At 56.6% G+C, this 13,337-nt stretch overlaps 1 protein-coding gene across 1 annotated transcript; it reads left to right on the top strand.

Moving 5' to 3' along the window:
* The first annotated feature begins 1,661 nt into the window (after positions 1-1,661).
* ASB10 (ankyrin repeat and SOCS box containing 10) lies at positions 1,662-8,709 on the top strand. Its single transcript, XM_068550328.1, has 5 exons — positions 1,662-1,932; positions 2,729-2,996; positions 5,503-6,022; positions 8,149-8,262; positions 8,524-8,709. The coding sequence occupies exons 1-5, from the start codon at positions 1,662-1,664 to the stop codon at positions 8,707-8,709; spliced, it is 1,359 nt and encodes a 452-aa protein (XP_068406429.1).
* The last annotated feature ends 4,628 nt before the right edge of the window (positions 8,710-13,337 follow it).

Genomic DNA, 13,337 nt, shown 5'->3' with positions numbered 1-13,337 from the left:
GAGAGGGGAGAGAGAAGGTCTATAGTAAGTATGGAAAAAGAAAAAAGCCAGAGTCTGGGGGCCAGCGGACCCTGGTTCTAGCCCCACTTGGCACGAACCTCCTGTGGTCTCGCACGGTACTTTCCTGTCTCTGGGCCTCGGTTTCCTTGCCTGCGGAGTGAGGAGAGTTTGGATCAGCTACTCGACAAGGTCCCTTCTACTCTAGGGTTTGGTTATTTCTACAAGAGCGTCTGGGAAGTCGGGGATGTGAGGGCTCTTGGGCAGCGGTTGGGTGGGGTGAGGTGGGGAGAGAAGGTTCTCGGGAAAAAGGCTGTAGGGAAAGGCAGGCGTTTGTGGCCAGAGCAAGGGCTGTGGGGAGATCCAGTGCCTTCTCTGCGAATGCCCCACCGCTTTCCTCTGGACACCACCCCTTCCCCACCCACCTGCCCAAGCTCTGCACTGCTTGCTCTGACCCGCGGGGGGCTGCAGGGGTCACAGCCTCCTGCCCCTGGTGGAAGTCCACCCGCGGACTCCCCTTGTTGTGGGAGCTGGAGTCGGGGAACTCGGGGAGCAGGAGACAACCATGCCACCGAGGGCTGGGAGCCCCAGGGTTCTCTCCGAAGAAGCCAGGTAAGGAGTGTGTGAATAGAGGTCAAAGCGTGTTCTACGTGTCATGAGAGCCAGGTGAGGGGAGACCGCTGGGTTGGTGCAAGAAGGCCCTGTGCTGGGCAGTGGTCCCCAGGGGCTGGGTTTTGACTGTCCTTTCTCCCCTTTCCCCTTTTCATCTCCCCAAGTGGAAGTAGTCTCATCATCCTAAGGTGCCCGAATGGGCAGAGCCACTTCCTCCTTCTCACTCTCCAGGTAGCGATGCCATGGGAGACCCTGGGGTCACCCAGGGAGATGGGGGGTCAGGACCGAGGTGGGCTGCCTGTAGGCCAAGCCCTCTTTCCCCTGCACAGAAGCCCGTCTTCCAGAGAACCCCTGGAGGGGATCCCTCACAGAGTTGGGTGTTCTCTGCCATTGGTCCTGGCTGTCCCCCTCCCTTGCATTTGGAAGTGAGAAGGTGCGGGGCTAATTGGTGACATTTGGGAAGGCAGGAGAAATGATCAGGTACCCACGCGCCCTCCCTCTGGGATCAGAGCCCCGGCCGCTGGAGGCCAGCGTGGTGAAGCACAGGATAGATGAGAACGAGGGAGAAAAGGGCAGCTTGAAAGCCCCATCCCCCACCCCCACCCCCACCCCTGCAACAAGGTGTCACACCTTGGCCGAAGCCCTCCCCGCCTCTGGGCTCCGTTTTCCTTTACCCCTGAAATTGTGGACTGGACACCAGGTCCGGGTGGTCCCTTCAACCCTGCTGCATGCAGGTCCGGGTGGTCCCTTCAACCCTGCTGCATGCAGGTCCGGGTGGTCCCTTCAACCCTGCTGCATGCAGCTCTGGGGTGAAGCTTAAGGTTGGAGGGTTCCACCCTAATTCGCAGCCCCGGCCTGAGGCCTCCTTCCCTGCGGCTGGCGGCTAGGATGTCCGGGCTATTCAAGGGCTATTTATGGCGTGGCCTCTGTGTGCTCCCTGTCTGCCCCACACCGGACCTGCGCCTGGCTTGGGCCCAGCACCTGCACACCCAGTCGGCCAGCGGCATTGCCCTGCGTCCTGCTCCTCGGGCTCCCTCTCCCTGAAGCTGGCCATGCCAGGGAGAAGGAGCTCCCCTCCCCACTGGGGACACCGTCTGCGGTGCCTCCGCTCGGCCTCAGCCTGCCGGGTCTGGGGGCCCCAGTCCTGCCCAGCCTGGGAGCCCCCTCAGCCCTCGCCGCTGCTGTGCCGGGACATGGCGCTGCAGAACGCCCTGTACACTGGAGACCTGGCGCGGCTGCAGGAGCTGTTCCCCCCGCACAGCACAGCCGACTTGCTGCTGGAGAGCCGGGCTGCCGAGCCTCGCTGGAGCTGCCACCAGAGGGGTGAGGGGCGGCCGGGGGACACGGGGCTGAGGGCCGGGGGCCTGGGCGGGCCGCACCAGGCGCAGAGGTACCAAGTGCTTGAGGACAAGGAGAGGTCCCGGGCTGTTTCTCTCCCACCCTGAGGCTTGCCTAAATCTTGGCCCGGGAGAGAAGTCATGCGGAGCCCAGAATAGCTCCTGCTGAACCCAGTGGCCAGGTCAGGCTCGGCTCAGGGACACGGAGACACTCTCCTTGCATCTGCTCCTGTCCCCTCCTCCTCTCCTCCTCTCTGCCTTTGGCCCCTGCCTCTCCTCCCTGAGCCCCCTTCCCCCACGCTCCCACGCTGCCCTCATGAGCTGGTCCCCAGAAGAGTGCAGGGAGCAGGGCGAGCCCCCGGGTGACCGACATGCCCTCTGTGCCAGGCTGGTGGAGAAGCACAGCGGAGGGTCTGCAGAGCGCCCGGAGTCAGGCCCGGGACCCATCCTCACCCGCAAGGCCTCGGGACCCGCCTTGGCCTTCTGGCAGGCGGTGCTGGCCGGGGATGTGGGCTCTGTCTCCTGCATCCTTGCCGACTCCAGCACTGGCCTGGCTCCAGATTCCGTCTTTGATACCAGCGACCCAGAGCGATGGAGGGATTTCCGCTTCAACATCTGTGCTCTGAGTACGGGCCAGGGACACTGGGGGGTCTGAGCGGGAGAGGGAAGCCTGGGGAAGGAGCTCTGGGCTCCCTCTTCCCGGGCCCTGCCCACCTCCCCCGTTGCCTGGCAGCTCCTTGCCTCCCTCCAGGGTCTGAGGCCCAGGTCCCGTCTCTCCCTAGGAATCTGGTCGCTGACGTACAAAGAGGAGCTGACCACCCCACTGCACGTGGCGGCCAGCCGGGGCCACACGGAAATTCTGCGGCTGCTGCTGAGGCGGCGGGCGAGGCCAGACAGCGCCCCTGGGGGCCGCACCGCCCTGCACGAGGCCTGTGCTGCAGGCCACGCTGCCTGCGCCCACATGCTGCTGGTGGCAGGAGCCGACCCCAACATCCCTGACCAGGATGGGAAGCGCCCCTTGCACCTCTGCGGGGAGGCCGGCAGCCTTGAGTGAGTGACCCCTCGCCTCAACCCCCATTCCACTCGTAGGGGAGGCAAAGAGATGACCGCAGGGAGGATGAGGGAGCGTGTCGAGGGCTGGCAGGCCTGGTGAGCTGGGATGGAGGAGCTGGGGCTCAGGTGGGAGTCAGGATGCCATTTCCCCCCAGGCCATCCTACCACTGGCCTGGTGGGCTTTGGAATGGCCTGTACTTGCACCAGCTTCTGCTTCCCCAGGGCTGGAGGAGGGCTGTAGCAGGGCCCGGCTGCGTGGCTGGCGCGGGGGAAGTTGCGGCTCCTTTATGGGGAAGTGGTGTAAAGTTTTCATTTTTCTGAGCTTATGTCCCAGGCACTGTGCGAAGTACAACAGTAAATAAGGCACAATTCTGCCCTCAGGGAACTGACTGTCCAGTGATCCAGATAGGCTGTCGAGGATAGCAGGGCCCCAGTTAGGGCCTGTGGTGGTCCTTGAGGGCAGGGGCTGGTTCTCAGCTTGGCAGGTCTGGCATTTCCGTATTGGCAGGCACCCTCAGATAAATGGGCTCGGGGACTGAGCCCAGCTAACCAGACTCACAAGAAACCAATGGCTATACCCAAATGTAATAATGTATTATTTACTGTAGAGGATATTCCTTTACAGTGACCCAAATAATTGTGCCCTATGTGTAGGGGACCTTGGAGAATGAGTCCTCATAATTTTTTGATGAATATGGAATCCCCGCAAAGGGAGCCTTGGCAAATCTATGAACTAACTGTATATACGACAGAGGCCTTCTCTCTACTGACTACACACCTGCCAAATTTCACACCTTGCCCCTGAATGGCACCAGAGTTTTGATCCTTGGGTCCCCCTTTTGTGGACCTTCTCCCTCCTGTTAACCTCATCGGCCCTCAGAGGATTCTACTGACTTCCTCGTGTTATGGTTGAAGATGTGTTCTACATCAGCGTGGTCCAATACAAATATACCGCGAGCCACATATGTAATTTTAAATTTTCTAGTAGCCCTATCAAGGCATGAAAAAGAAAGAGGTGAAATTCATTTTTAAATCGTGGTAAATTACACGTAACATAAAATTTACCGTCTTAACCATTACTCAGTGTACAGTTCAGTGGCACTAAGTACATTCACACTGTTGTGCAACCATCCCCACCATCCAACTCCTGAACCTTTTTAATCTCGCCAAACTGAAATTCTGTATCCTTTGAACAATCACTCCCGCTCCCCCTCCCCCCAGCCCCTGGCAACTACCATCTACTTTCTGACTCTATGAATTGGACTGCTTTCAGCACCTCTTATGAGTGGAATCATACAGCATTTTTCCTGTTGTGACTGGCTTATTCCATTTAGCATAATGTCCTCAGGTTCATCCAGGCTGTAGCACATAACAGAATTTCCTTCCCTTTTAAAGGCTGAATGATATTCCATGGTATAGATCACATTTTATTTATCCATTCCTCTACTGATAGACATTTAGAGTGTTCCCATGTTTTGGCTATCGTGAATAATGCTGCTATGAACATGGGTGTATAAATATCTGTGAATCAAGTGAAATTAATTTTAATAATATATTTTATTTAGCACAATGTATCCAAAATGTCATCATGTCAACATGGAACCAATATAAAAAGAACACATGAGATACTTTACATTCTCTTTTTGTACAAAGTCTTCAAAATTGGCGTGTATTTTGCACTCACAGCACGTCTCCATCAGGACTAGCCATCCTGCAAGGGCTCGGTGGCCACACGTCGCTGGTGGCCCCTGAATTGGACGATGCTGTTCTGTGCAATCCCACGTTTTTCGTTCTGGCCGTGTTTCAGCCCAGGCTCCCTGAGATCACACTTGGTGACAATCATTCCTTCCTTTTTTGAATAAGCAAGTGTATTTTTAAAATTATTTTGGAGAATTTCAAACATATAGAAAGGTGGACAGGATAATATAATGAGCCCCCTTGATCCACCACCATCTATGCCACCCACTTCCCCCACCCAGCGCGGCCATTATGAACTCTTATGCTGACAGCTTTTCCGGCATTGTCTTATATGCCGCTCACAGCAGCCTCTTCGGTCTAGGTATTAGCAATTATCCCCATTCTATAGATGAGGAAAGTGTCACTCAAAGACGCTAAGTTCCCTTAGCCTTGCATTTCAGGGCACACATCTTGGCAGGCATACACAGTCTTCTGAGAGGACCACCCCGGAGCAAATCCGGCTGGCCGATTTTGGTTTTGTTCTTTCTGCCACTGCCCCAATTTCCATTTGTGCTCGCTGCTGGGTCCCCTTCGCCCCTCCTCCTCCTCAGTCCCAGCATGCAGAGCCCTGGCTTGAGAGAGGGCACTAAAGATGCTGCAGAATGTTGCTGGATGCCTAGTGCCAGGCAGGATGGAAGGTGAGGATCAGACAGCACCAGGAGCCACCCAAGGGTCCCCCCAGGTTTGCTGTGCTCAGACCGGCAGGAACGCAGGGGTGAAGGTCTGCACCCCATTTTCCTCCCCTCGGCCGTCTCGCCCTTACTAGGTGTGCAGAGCTGCTCCTGAGGTTTGGAGCAAAAGTGGATGGTCGGTCTGAAGAGGAGGAGGAGACCCCTTTGCATGTGGCCGCCCGGCTGGGCCACGTGGAGCTGGCAGACCTACTTCTCAGACGGGGGGCATGTTCCAATGCCCGCGACGCCGAAGGCTGCACCCCGCTGCTGGCCGCCTGTGACGCCCGCTGCACGTCCCCCGCTGATGCCGAGGCCACCACCACCCACTGCCTCCAGCTGTGCCGCTTGCTGCTCTCGGCTGGGGCCGACGCCGACGCTGCCGACCAGGACAGGCGGCGGCCCCTGCACCTGGCCTGTCGCCGAGGCCACGCGGACGTCGTGGAGCTGCTCCTGTCCTGCGGCAGCAGCGTCAACGCCATGGACTATGGGGGACACATGGCCCTGCACTACGCGCTGCAGGGCCCGGCTGCAGCCCTGGCCCAGAGCCCAGAGCGCACGGTGCGGGCGCTGCTCAACCACGGTGCCGTCCGCGTGTGGCCTGGGGCTCTCCCCAAGGTACGGGGCTAGTGCCAGAGGGAGGGCCACGAGAGCGAGGGCATGGGGAGACCCAGACCTGTGCTCCAGCTTGCTCTGGTTGCAGCACCAAACTTGGGCACATAGGTCAGTACTTTGGCTTTCATTCATCAAGTAAGCAAAGCCCAACAGGGGGCGAACAGCACACCAGCAGGAGGGGTGTATGCGTGTGTGCGTGTGCACATGTATATACACTGTGTGCGTGTGCGTATACACGTGCTTGTATGTGCGTATGTGTTTGCATGTATGTGTGATGAAGGCAGACTGAGGGCACTGGGGCCAGATCATAAAGGATCTGAGAAGACAGAAGGAGCCAGGACCGATGCGGGTGGCAGGGAGTCGTTTCTTCATCAGGGGAGAGAGCTGTTGAAAGAAGCATTTAGGAAGCTCCCCCCGGCAGTGGGACCCTGAACATGAGACACTCCAGGCACAGGAGACACTCGCCCAGGGCAGAGTGATAAGCCTGGGTCATGAGGTTCAAGGTCTCCTGACCATCTGCAGATGGACATGGTCCTTGTTTCCAAGAGCTTAGCAGAACATACACCACCGAGACCAGCAGCTGCTATCCTGGCACCAAAGAAAAACACCTTTCACTGTCAATTTCCAATCTATGTCTTATTTTACATTGATATCCCCCGAGGTGGGTTCAGCTTGCAGACCTGTGCTACCGAGGCCCTGGCAGGGGACACTATCCATGCTGTGCCGTGTCTGGAGGGGCTATATAATATCGCGGAGCATGCTGGACCTGGGGTGGGGACACTCGTTCTCCAAGGAGCTGGGTCAGGATGGGTATAGGGCAGCAGGCTGCACGCAGGTTCCCCGCCCGGCACCCGGGCTTGAACCATCCAGCCCCGCGGGGTCCTGGACGCTCCCCTGCTGTCCCTGCCTCTCCCCTTCACTCATAAACCTAGAAGCATCTGTCTAGATTCCTAAGCAAGACCAAATAGTTAAACAGCCCGAGAGTTCAGCAGATTGGTCTCCCCTTTGGGAAAATACAAGAAAATCAACAATTAACACTAATTAATCTCCTATTAACACCAGATAATTAGGAGACGAGCAATTCCCTGTAATCTGACAGTGGTTCTGACAGCTAATGATTTCCCCTTCGGGGAAGGAGTGGGAGAAGGAGGCAGAGCAGCAAACGGATTTCCTGGGACCCCACTGCCTGTCCCTCCAGCCCTGTTCTGTCCACACTGCCTTGGGGACAGCCAGGCACAGCGAAGTGCCCCGTTCGTCCCTTCATCTGGGCTCCACGACATCCCAAGCGATCAAAAAGTCGGCATTCATCTTCCACAACCTGCAGCTGCTCCAGGCTTGGCTGGGGTGCCTGTCCTCCAGTGAGGAGCCCCTCCCTGCAAGGAGGCCTCTATGGCCACACCTCCAGGCTTGGATTGCTGGAACTACAACTTGGGCAAGTTACTTAACTTCTCTGTGCCTCAGCTTCCCATGTCTGTAAAATGGGGATAACGATAGTCCATACCTTGTAGGGACGAGGATCAAGAGTCAACACACGTGAAGTGCTAAGAAAATATCTGGCATAAATTATGCACAATAGAAATGCTAGCTGTTGTGCTGGTTTCCTGTCGTGGCCATAACAAAGTACCACAAACTGGGTGGCTTAAAACAATAGAAGTGTGTTCCCTTTCCGCTCTGGAGGCTGGAAATTTGAAATCCAAGTGTAGGTAGGGTTGGCTCCTTCCAGAGGCTCTGAAGGAGAACCTGTCCCAGGCCTATCACCTAATTTCAGGTGGTTGCCCATAATCCTTGGCTTGCTTGTAGATGCATCACTCCGATCTCTGCCTGTGTCATCACATGACATTCTCCCTGTGTGTCTGTGTGTCTGTTTTCTCTTATAAAGACAGCAGTCATATTGGATTAGGACTCACCCCAATGACCTCATTTTTAACTTGATTACATCTGCAAAGACCCTATTTCTAAGTCGGTCACGTTTATAGGTACTGGGATTAGGACGTCAACATACCGTTCGGGGGACTCAGTTCAACCCACAAGAGCTGTTCCTTGGCTGTCTGGTCATCCTGCGTGGACGGACAGGGTACCAGCAGTGTGTGGTAACCCCTAGAGCACTGACGCATCTCTGACCCCTGCAGGTGCTGGAGCGCTGGTGCACGTCCCCGCGGACCATTGAGGTCCTGTTGAACACCTACAGTATCATGCAGCTTCCTGAGGAGGCCGTGGGCCTGGTGCCTCCTGAAACTCTGCAGGTCAGATTCTAGGACCCTGAACACACACTCATTCAGCCTGCCCCAAGAGACTTCCACCGCCTAAAGGGAAGCCCTGTGGGTCCCGCCACTCTGCCCCAGAGAAGTTACTCAGAAAAACAAAACTCACACTGTGAACCCCCAAAACACTCCCTACTTCTAAGAGGCTCCTGGAGACACCCACTGGCCACCAGCCTCCCCTCTTTAGGAGAAGTAGGTGCCACTTGTCCAAGACTCCTTCTGAGACCCTCGTTCTGCCCCCAGAAGTACCACCATTTCTACTCCTCCCTCTTGGCCTTGGCGAGGCAGCCCAGATCGCTGCAGCATCTGAGCCGCTGTGCCCTCCGTGCTCACCTGGCGGCCTGCCTGCCCCACGCCCTGCCCCGCCTGCCCCTGCCAGCCCGCCTGCTCCGCTACCTGCAGCTGGATTTTGAGGATGTTCTCTACTAGGTGAGCCCTGGGCTCTGTGGACAGTCCCAGCCACTGGGGGCTGGGGTGGGGGCGTGGGGGGAATGGGTCGGAGGCAAGAGAAGAGTCGGGGGCAGGGCCCTAGACAGAACCACCCAAATTTCCAGACCACCGGACGTCTCTGAATCCACAGCTCTCCTTCCAGATGTCCACTGCCTTTTGAGAGAGCCTGAAAGCAGATGCCCCATGCCCTAGGGGATGCCAGCCCACGGCTCACAGCGCCTGGAACTCAGGACTGAGTTGAACGGATTCAGGTCGAGGTGGCCCTCTGAACAGGAGGTCCAACTCCACAGGCAGATGTCGATGCTGTCATTCCCACCAGGAGAGGCAGATGGGCCATGTGACCAGGTGACATCTGATGGAGAGAGAGCCGGGACTCATGGCAAATGATATATATGCCTCTTGGGGGTCCCCTGAGGCCCCCTCCACCTTGTCCAAACCCTGTGTGCACATTAAAAATCTCCAGGCCGGTGTTACCTGGTGCCGTCTCCAACAGCCCTTCCTCTGAGCTGGCTGGCTCACAGGGCACTCGAGATGGGCAGATTTATGGGGTCTCCCTGGATCTACCCCATGGTGCCAGCTGTATGGCATCCACTAGCTATTGAGGGACCCCCGGCAGACCTGCCCCTCTGGCCCATGCTGTGGGGGGAATAGCCACCAGGTGAGATAGCATCAGAAAAGGGCTGAAGGAGAGCCAGCAAAAGGACAGGGGAGCAAAGAGGCTTGTGTAGGGCAGAGCCGCTGCGGAACGAGGCAGTGCAGACAGTGGGGCAGCACGGTAAAGGCAGCCTTGGGGTTGGGCAGTGAGGTGAGGGTCAGGAAGACAACGGGAAGGTGGGTGCACAGGCCAGCGAGCACCGCAGGGTAACCACGGTTCAGGTGAGAGTGAAAGACCCAGGTTTAGAAAAACCAAAACAACTCTACCTACTGCCTGTCCTGCAGGTCAGGGAGCACCAGATGCACACCTGGTTCCTGCCTCTCTCGTAACTGCTCCTTCAATTAGGCACGGAGCTGAGAGGTAACACCCCTGCTCTGCCATTCTAGTCCCAGCTCTGCCATTAACTTGTGGAACAGAAGTCTCGTCCCTTCTCTGGGCCCAAGTTTCTGCATGTGTAAAACAAGAGAGAAGGAGAGAGTCCCTGAGGGTCTCTGCAGTACCAGGATTTTAAGAACTTGTAGGCGCCCCCGGCAGCCAGGAGGCAGCCTGCAACCCCTGGAGGGAGGTGGAGCTGCTCGGAGCCACGGAGCAGCCAATCCAGTGCACTCTGATCCGTGACGTCAAGGGTCGCCGGACGGATTTCCCAGGGCCCCAGAGTGCGCACGCGCCGGAGTTCACAACTGTCCCACCGCCGCCGGGAGCGAGGCGGCAACTGGCGGGGCCGAGAGGGTGCGAGGCGGCGGGGGCGGGGCCTGGGCGAGACAGACGGCGCGAAGCTCGCGAGGGCGTCGAGAGGGCCGCGGAGGTGAGCGGACCTTGATTCCCACCTGGCCTCACGGGCCTTGGGCTGACCGCCCCGTTTGGGCTGCCACGTGGGGGGCGCGGGGCGAGGATGGGACCACCCGACGGGAGGGGCTGCGCCTGGAGCCCAGGCCCACAAACAGTGGGGGCCGACCGAGGCCTGGCCCCTCAGTTGTAGACGCTCCAGGCCGGGCCAGTCCCCACAGGCCCACCTCACAGGGGAAGTGGGCGCAGGCGAAGAGACAGGGGTGAGGAAGCGGCTTCTGGCCGGGCTCGTGGTCACGCGGGTTCCACTCACTGCTTGGGGCCTCCGCCGGGGAGCCCCGTCTTATCCCAGCTCTGGGTCCTGGGGAGAATGCCCCCCTGGCCATTCGTTTGTTTAGCAGAGGTTTGAGTGCCTCCTGTGGCCTGGGCGCCGGCGACACAAAGGCCTGGCTCTCTGGTCCCCATTGGAAAGTTCACTCCAGTGGGGACAGAGACACTATGCAAACAGACGGGAAAGTATCAGAGTGATAAGCCCTTCGCAGAGGAATTCCTCGGCGATTGACCAAGAGTGACTGGGGGCTATTTCAGTTCAGGTGACGTGGGAGCCTCCTCTTTGAGTAGGTGACATTTAACCTGAGGCCCGAGTGACAAGGAGGAACCAGCCATGTGAGTGGTGTGGGGAAGAGAGGGGAGTGACATGAACCGATTTCTGTTTTGAAAGATGGCTCTGGCTTCGGAGTGGCTTGGGGGAGGGGAGGGGAAAGGAGGGATGGGGGGAGGGAGAATCAGAGACCAGTTAGGAGGCTACTGCAGCAGTCCGGGCAGAGATGGGAAAGCAGTAGGTGAGACTTGGGACTCTTTCTGGAGACTCACTGGGACTTGTTTTTTTGTTTTGTTTTTGTTTGTTGTTGTTGTTTTTATTTTTGGCCACACCGCGCGAGAATGCGGGATCTTAGTTCCTGGACCAGGGATGGAACCCCCACCCCACACCCCCCGCCACCTGCAGTGGAAGCACAGAGTCTTAACCACTGGACTGCCAGGGAAGTCCCTCAGTGGGACTTGTTGATAGAGTAGATGTGGGGGGCTGAAGGAAAGCATAATCCAGGATGACTCCCCTCCCCTTTTTCTTGGCGGAGCAAAACTGGATGGATGGTGGTGCTAATTACTAAAGTGGGGAAGATGAGAAAAGGGCAGGTGGTGAGGGAATCAGAAGGTCTGTTTGGGAGATGTTAAGTTGGAGCTGCCTATTAGACAGCTCAAAGAAGCTGTGTTACATGGTCATTTGGATCTATGAATTTGGCATTCAAGGATAAGGACAGGCCTGGGGATATAAATAGGGAGGAAATGCATGTGTTTGCATGTGAAAAATGTTTAAAGCTCTGTCCCAAGAGAATCCTGACTCTCAAGGGGTTGACTTCCCTGAGAAAGTCCTGTTTGTGCATTTTGATGGAAATTCTAGTTCATTCCCATCCACGTCATTCATTTTGTGCTTGCTGAGCCCCACGTTTTAGGCACTAGATATACAGCTATGAATGAGACCTGCTCCCACCCTCAGTGAATTTTCCATGTGGTCTGAGAAACAGGTGTGTGAATAACGAGTTCAAATACAAGGGGGCAATGAAGTGAATGCAAAAGATGTGTGGGAGCGGGAGCTGAGGGCCTGAGGGGTAAGACGAGGATGGGGCAGGGGCCTGGGAAGACTCCACAGAAGGCGGGGTGCCTCTCCAAAAGTGATTAGAAGGGGGAAGGATTTCTGACCATATCTGGAGAGCACTGGTTCCTTGCCAGATGCCTTTTTAAGGAGGGAGGGTGTAAGAGGAGAAAGGCAATGTGGAGTGGTCAATATGAGAGGCTGCTGCCCAACTTCACGCATTCTCCCCTTAGCAGGGCAGTGTTAGGAAGGTCCCTTCTGGGGTTAGACATCCAGACACTCTTACAAGCCAGGGAGCTTCCTCCTCAGCCTCCTGGCTGCGGCTCCCGGCGGGCCCAGAACCTCTCCCCGGTAATTGCTCTCCGTAATGTGTTTGCTCCAAACCAATTTCACGCCTCCGTGAGGACTCCGCCCTGCACTGGAGGCGCGGACCTCCCCACCACCAACCTACCCGCGTGTATCACGTGCGCACACACAATCGGCACACATTTAACACGATACACAGGGTTCAAGTACCTGGATACAACCACCATACATGAACCTACGCGTGTGCGTACTAGACTTGAAGACTCTCGTGTACAATCCCCCTGCCCAACCAGTGCACTCACAGTTAAGGCCCCTGCAGCGCCCAGCGCTCTCGCCCTTGGACGGCTCACCTGGTGGTGTTCCTTTGCCCTCGGCGCGTCTCCTAGACTAACGCCAGGGGGCGCTGCAGTACTCCGCACCTCTTTCGAGGTGACGCAGTTGCGCGCTGCTGCCACCAGAGGGTACCCGCGGACACAGCCCGACGTTCCCCACCGTAAGTGGACGCTGTCCCGCCAATGAGTGAGGCGAAGGTATATTTGGATTTGACGTAAGAATACTTCGTTCTTTCTGGCTGCTGGTTTCCAGTCTGTGAAGGGGAGGCCAGATGATGGGGTCGACATAGGCGCAAGCAGAGAGGGTAGATTCGAAATAAAATTCCTCTGTAAGAGCATTTCCCCAACTGGTGGAGTAGTGAGATGGGACAAGTCAGCACGTGGGCAGTTAAAGAAGCACTTTTAGCCTTCCATTTTAGACAGTGAGGGGAGGTGCTTACCTACATGGGCCCGTTCAGGGTTTCAGTAGGAAAACCGCAGAGTTTTCTTCTCAGTAAAGCAAGGAGCCAGCTCTGTTCAGGTTTGATAGTGACAGCTTCTGTCCTTGGTACTGATGGGAGAGTAAGAAGCAGTTTTTGGAGAGCCACTGATTTGGGGAACTTCCATAATTGACCACCCTGATGTTCTTTGTCCATTTAGTGCAGGAAGAACTCATCTGGAAGGTTATTTCCTCATATTCACTTGATCCTTGCACTGGCTTTCTGACAGGGCAGAGTAGCTATTAATTGCTCTCTCTCTCATGGATGGAGAAGTTAAGTCAAAAAGGGACCAAGGTCACATGGCCCAGAGAGGGGTTAGAACAGGAACTTAACTTCAGGTCTTTTTACTCCAGCCAAGCCTCTTTTCCTTTTACCATGCAGCCTCAGTTCCACGGTCC

The sequence above is a fragment of the Eschrichtius robustus genome, chromosome 8, assembly GCF_028021215.1.
Source record: "Eschrichtius robustus isolate mEscRob2 chromosome 8, mEscRob2.pri, whole genome shotgun sequence".
Taxonomy (NCBI): domain Eukaryota; kingdom Metazoa; phylum Chordata; class Mammalia; order Artiodactyla; family Eschrichtiidae; genus Eschrichtius; species Eschrichtius robustus.
This window is presented reverse-complemented; position numbering and strand designations above follow the sequence as displayed.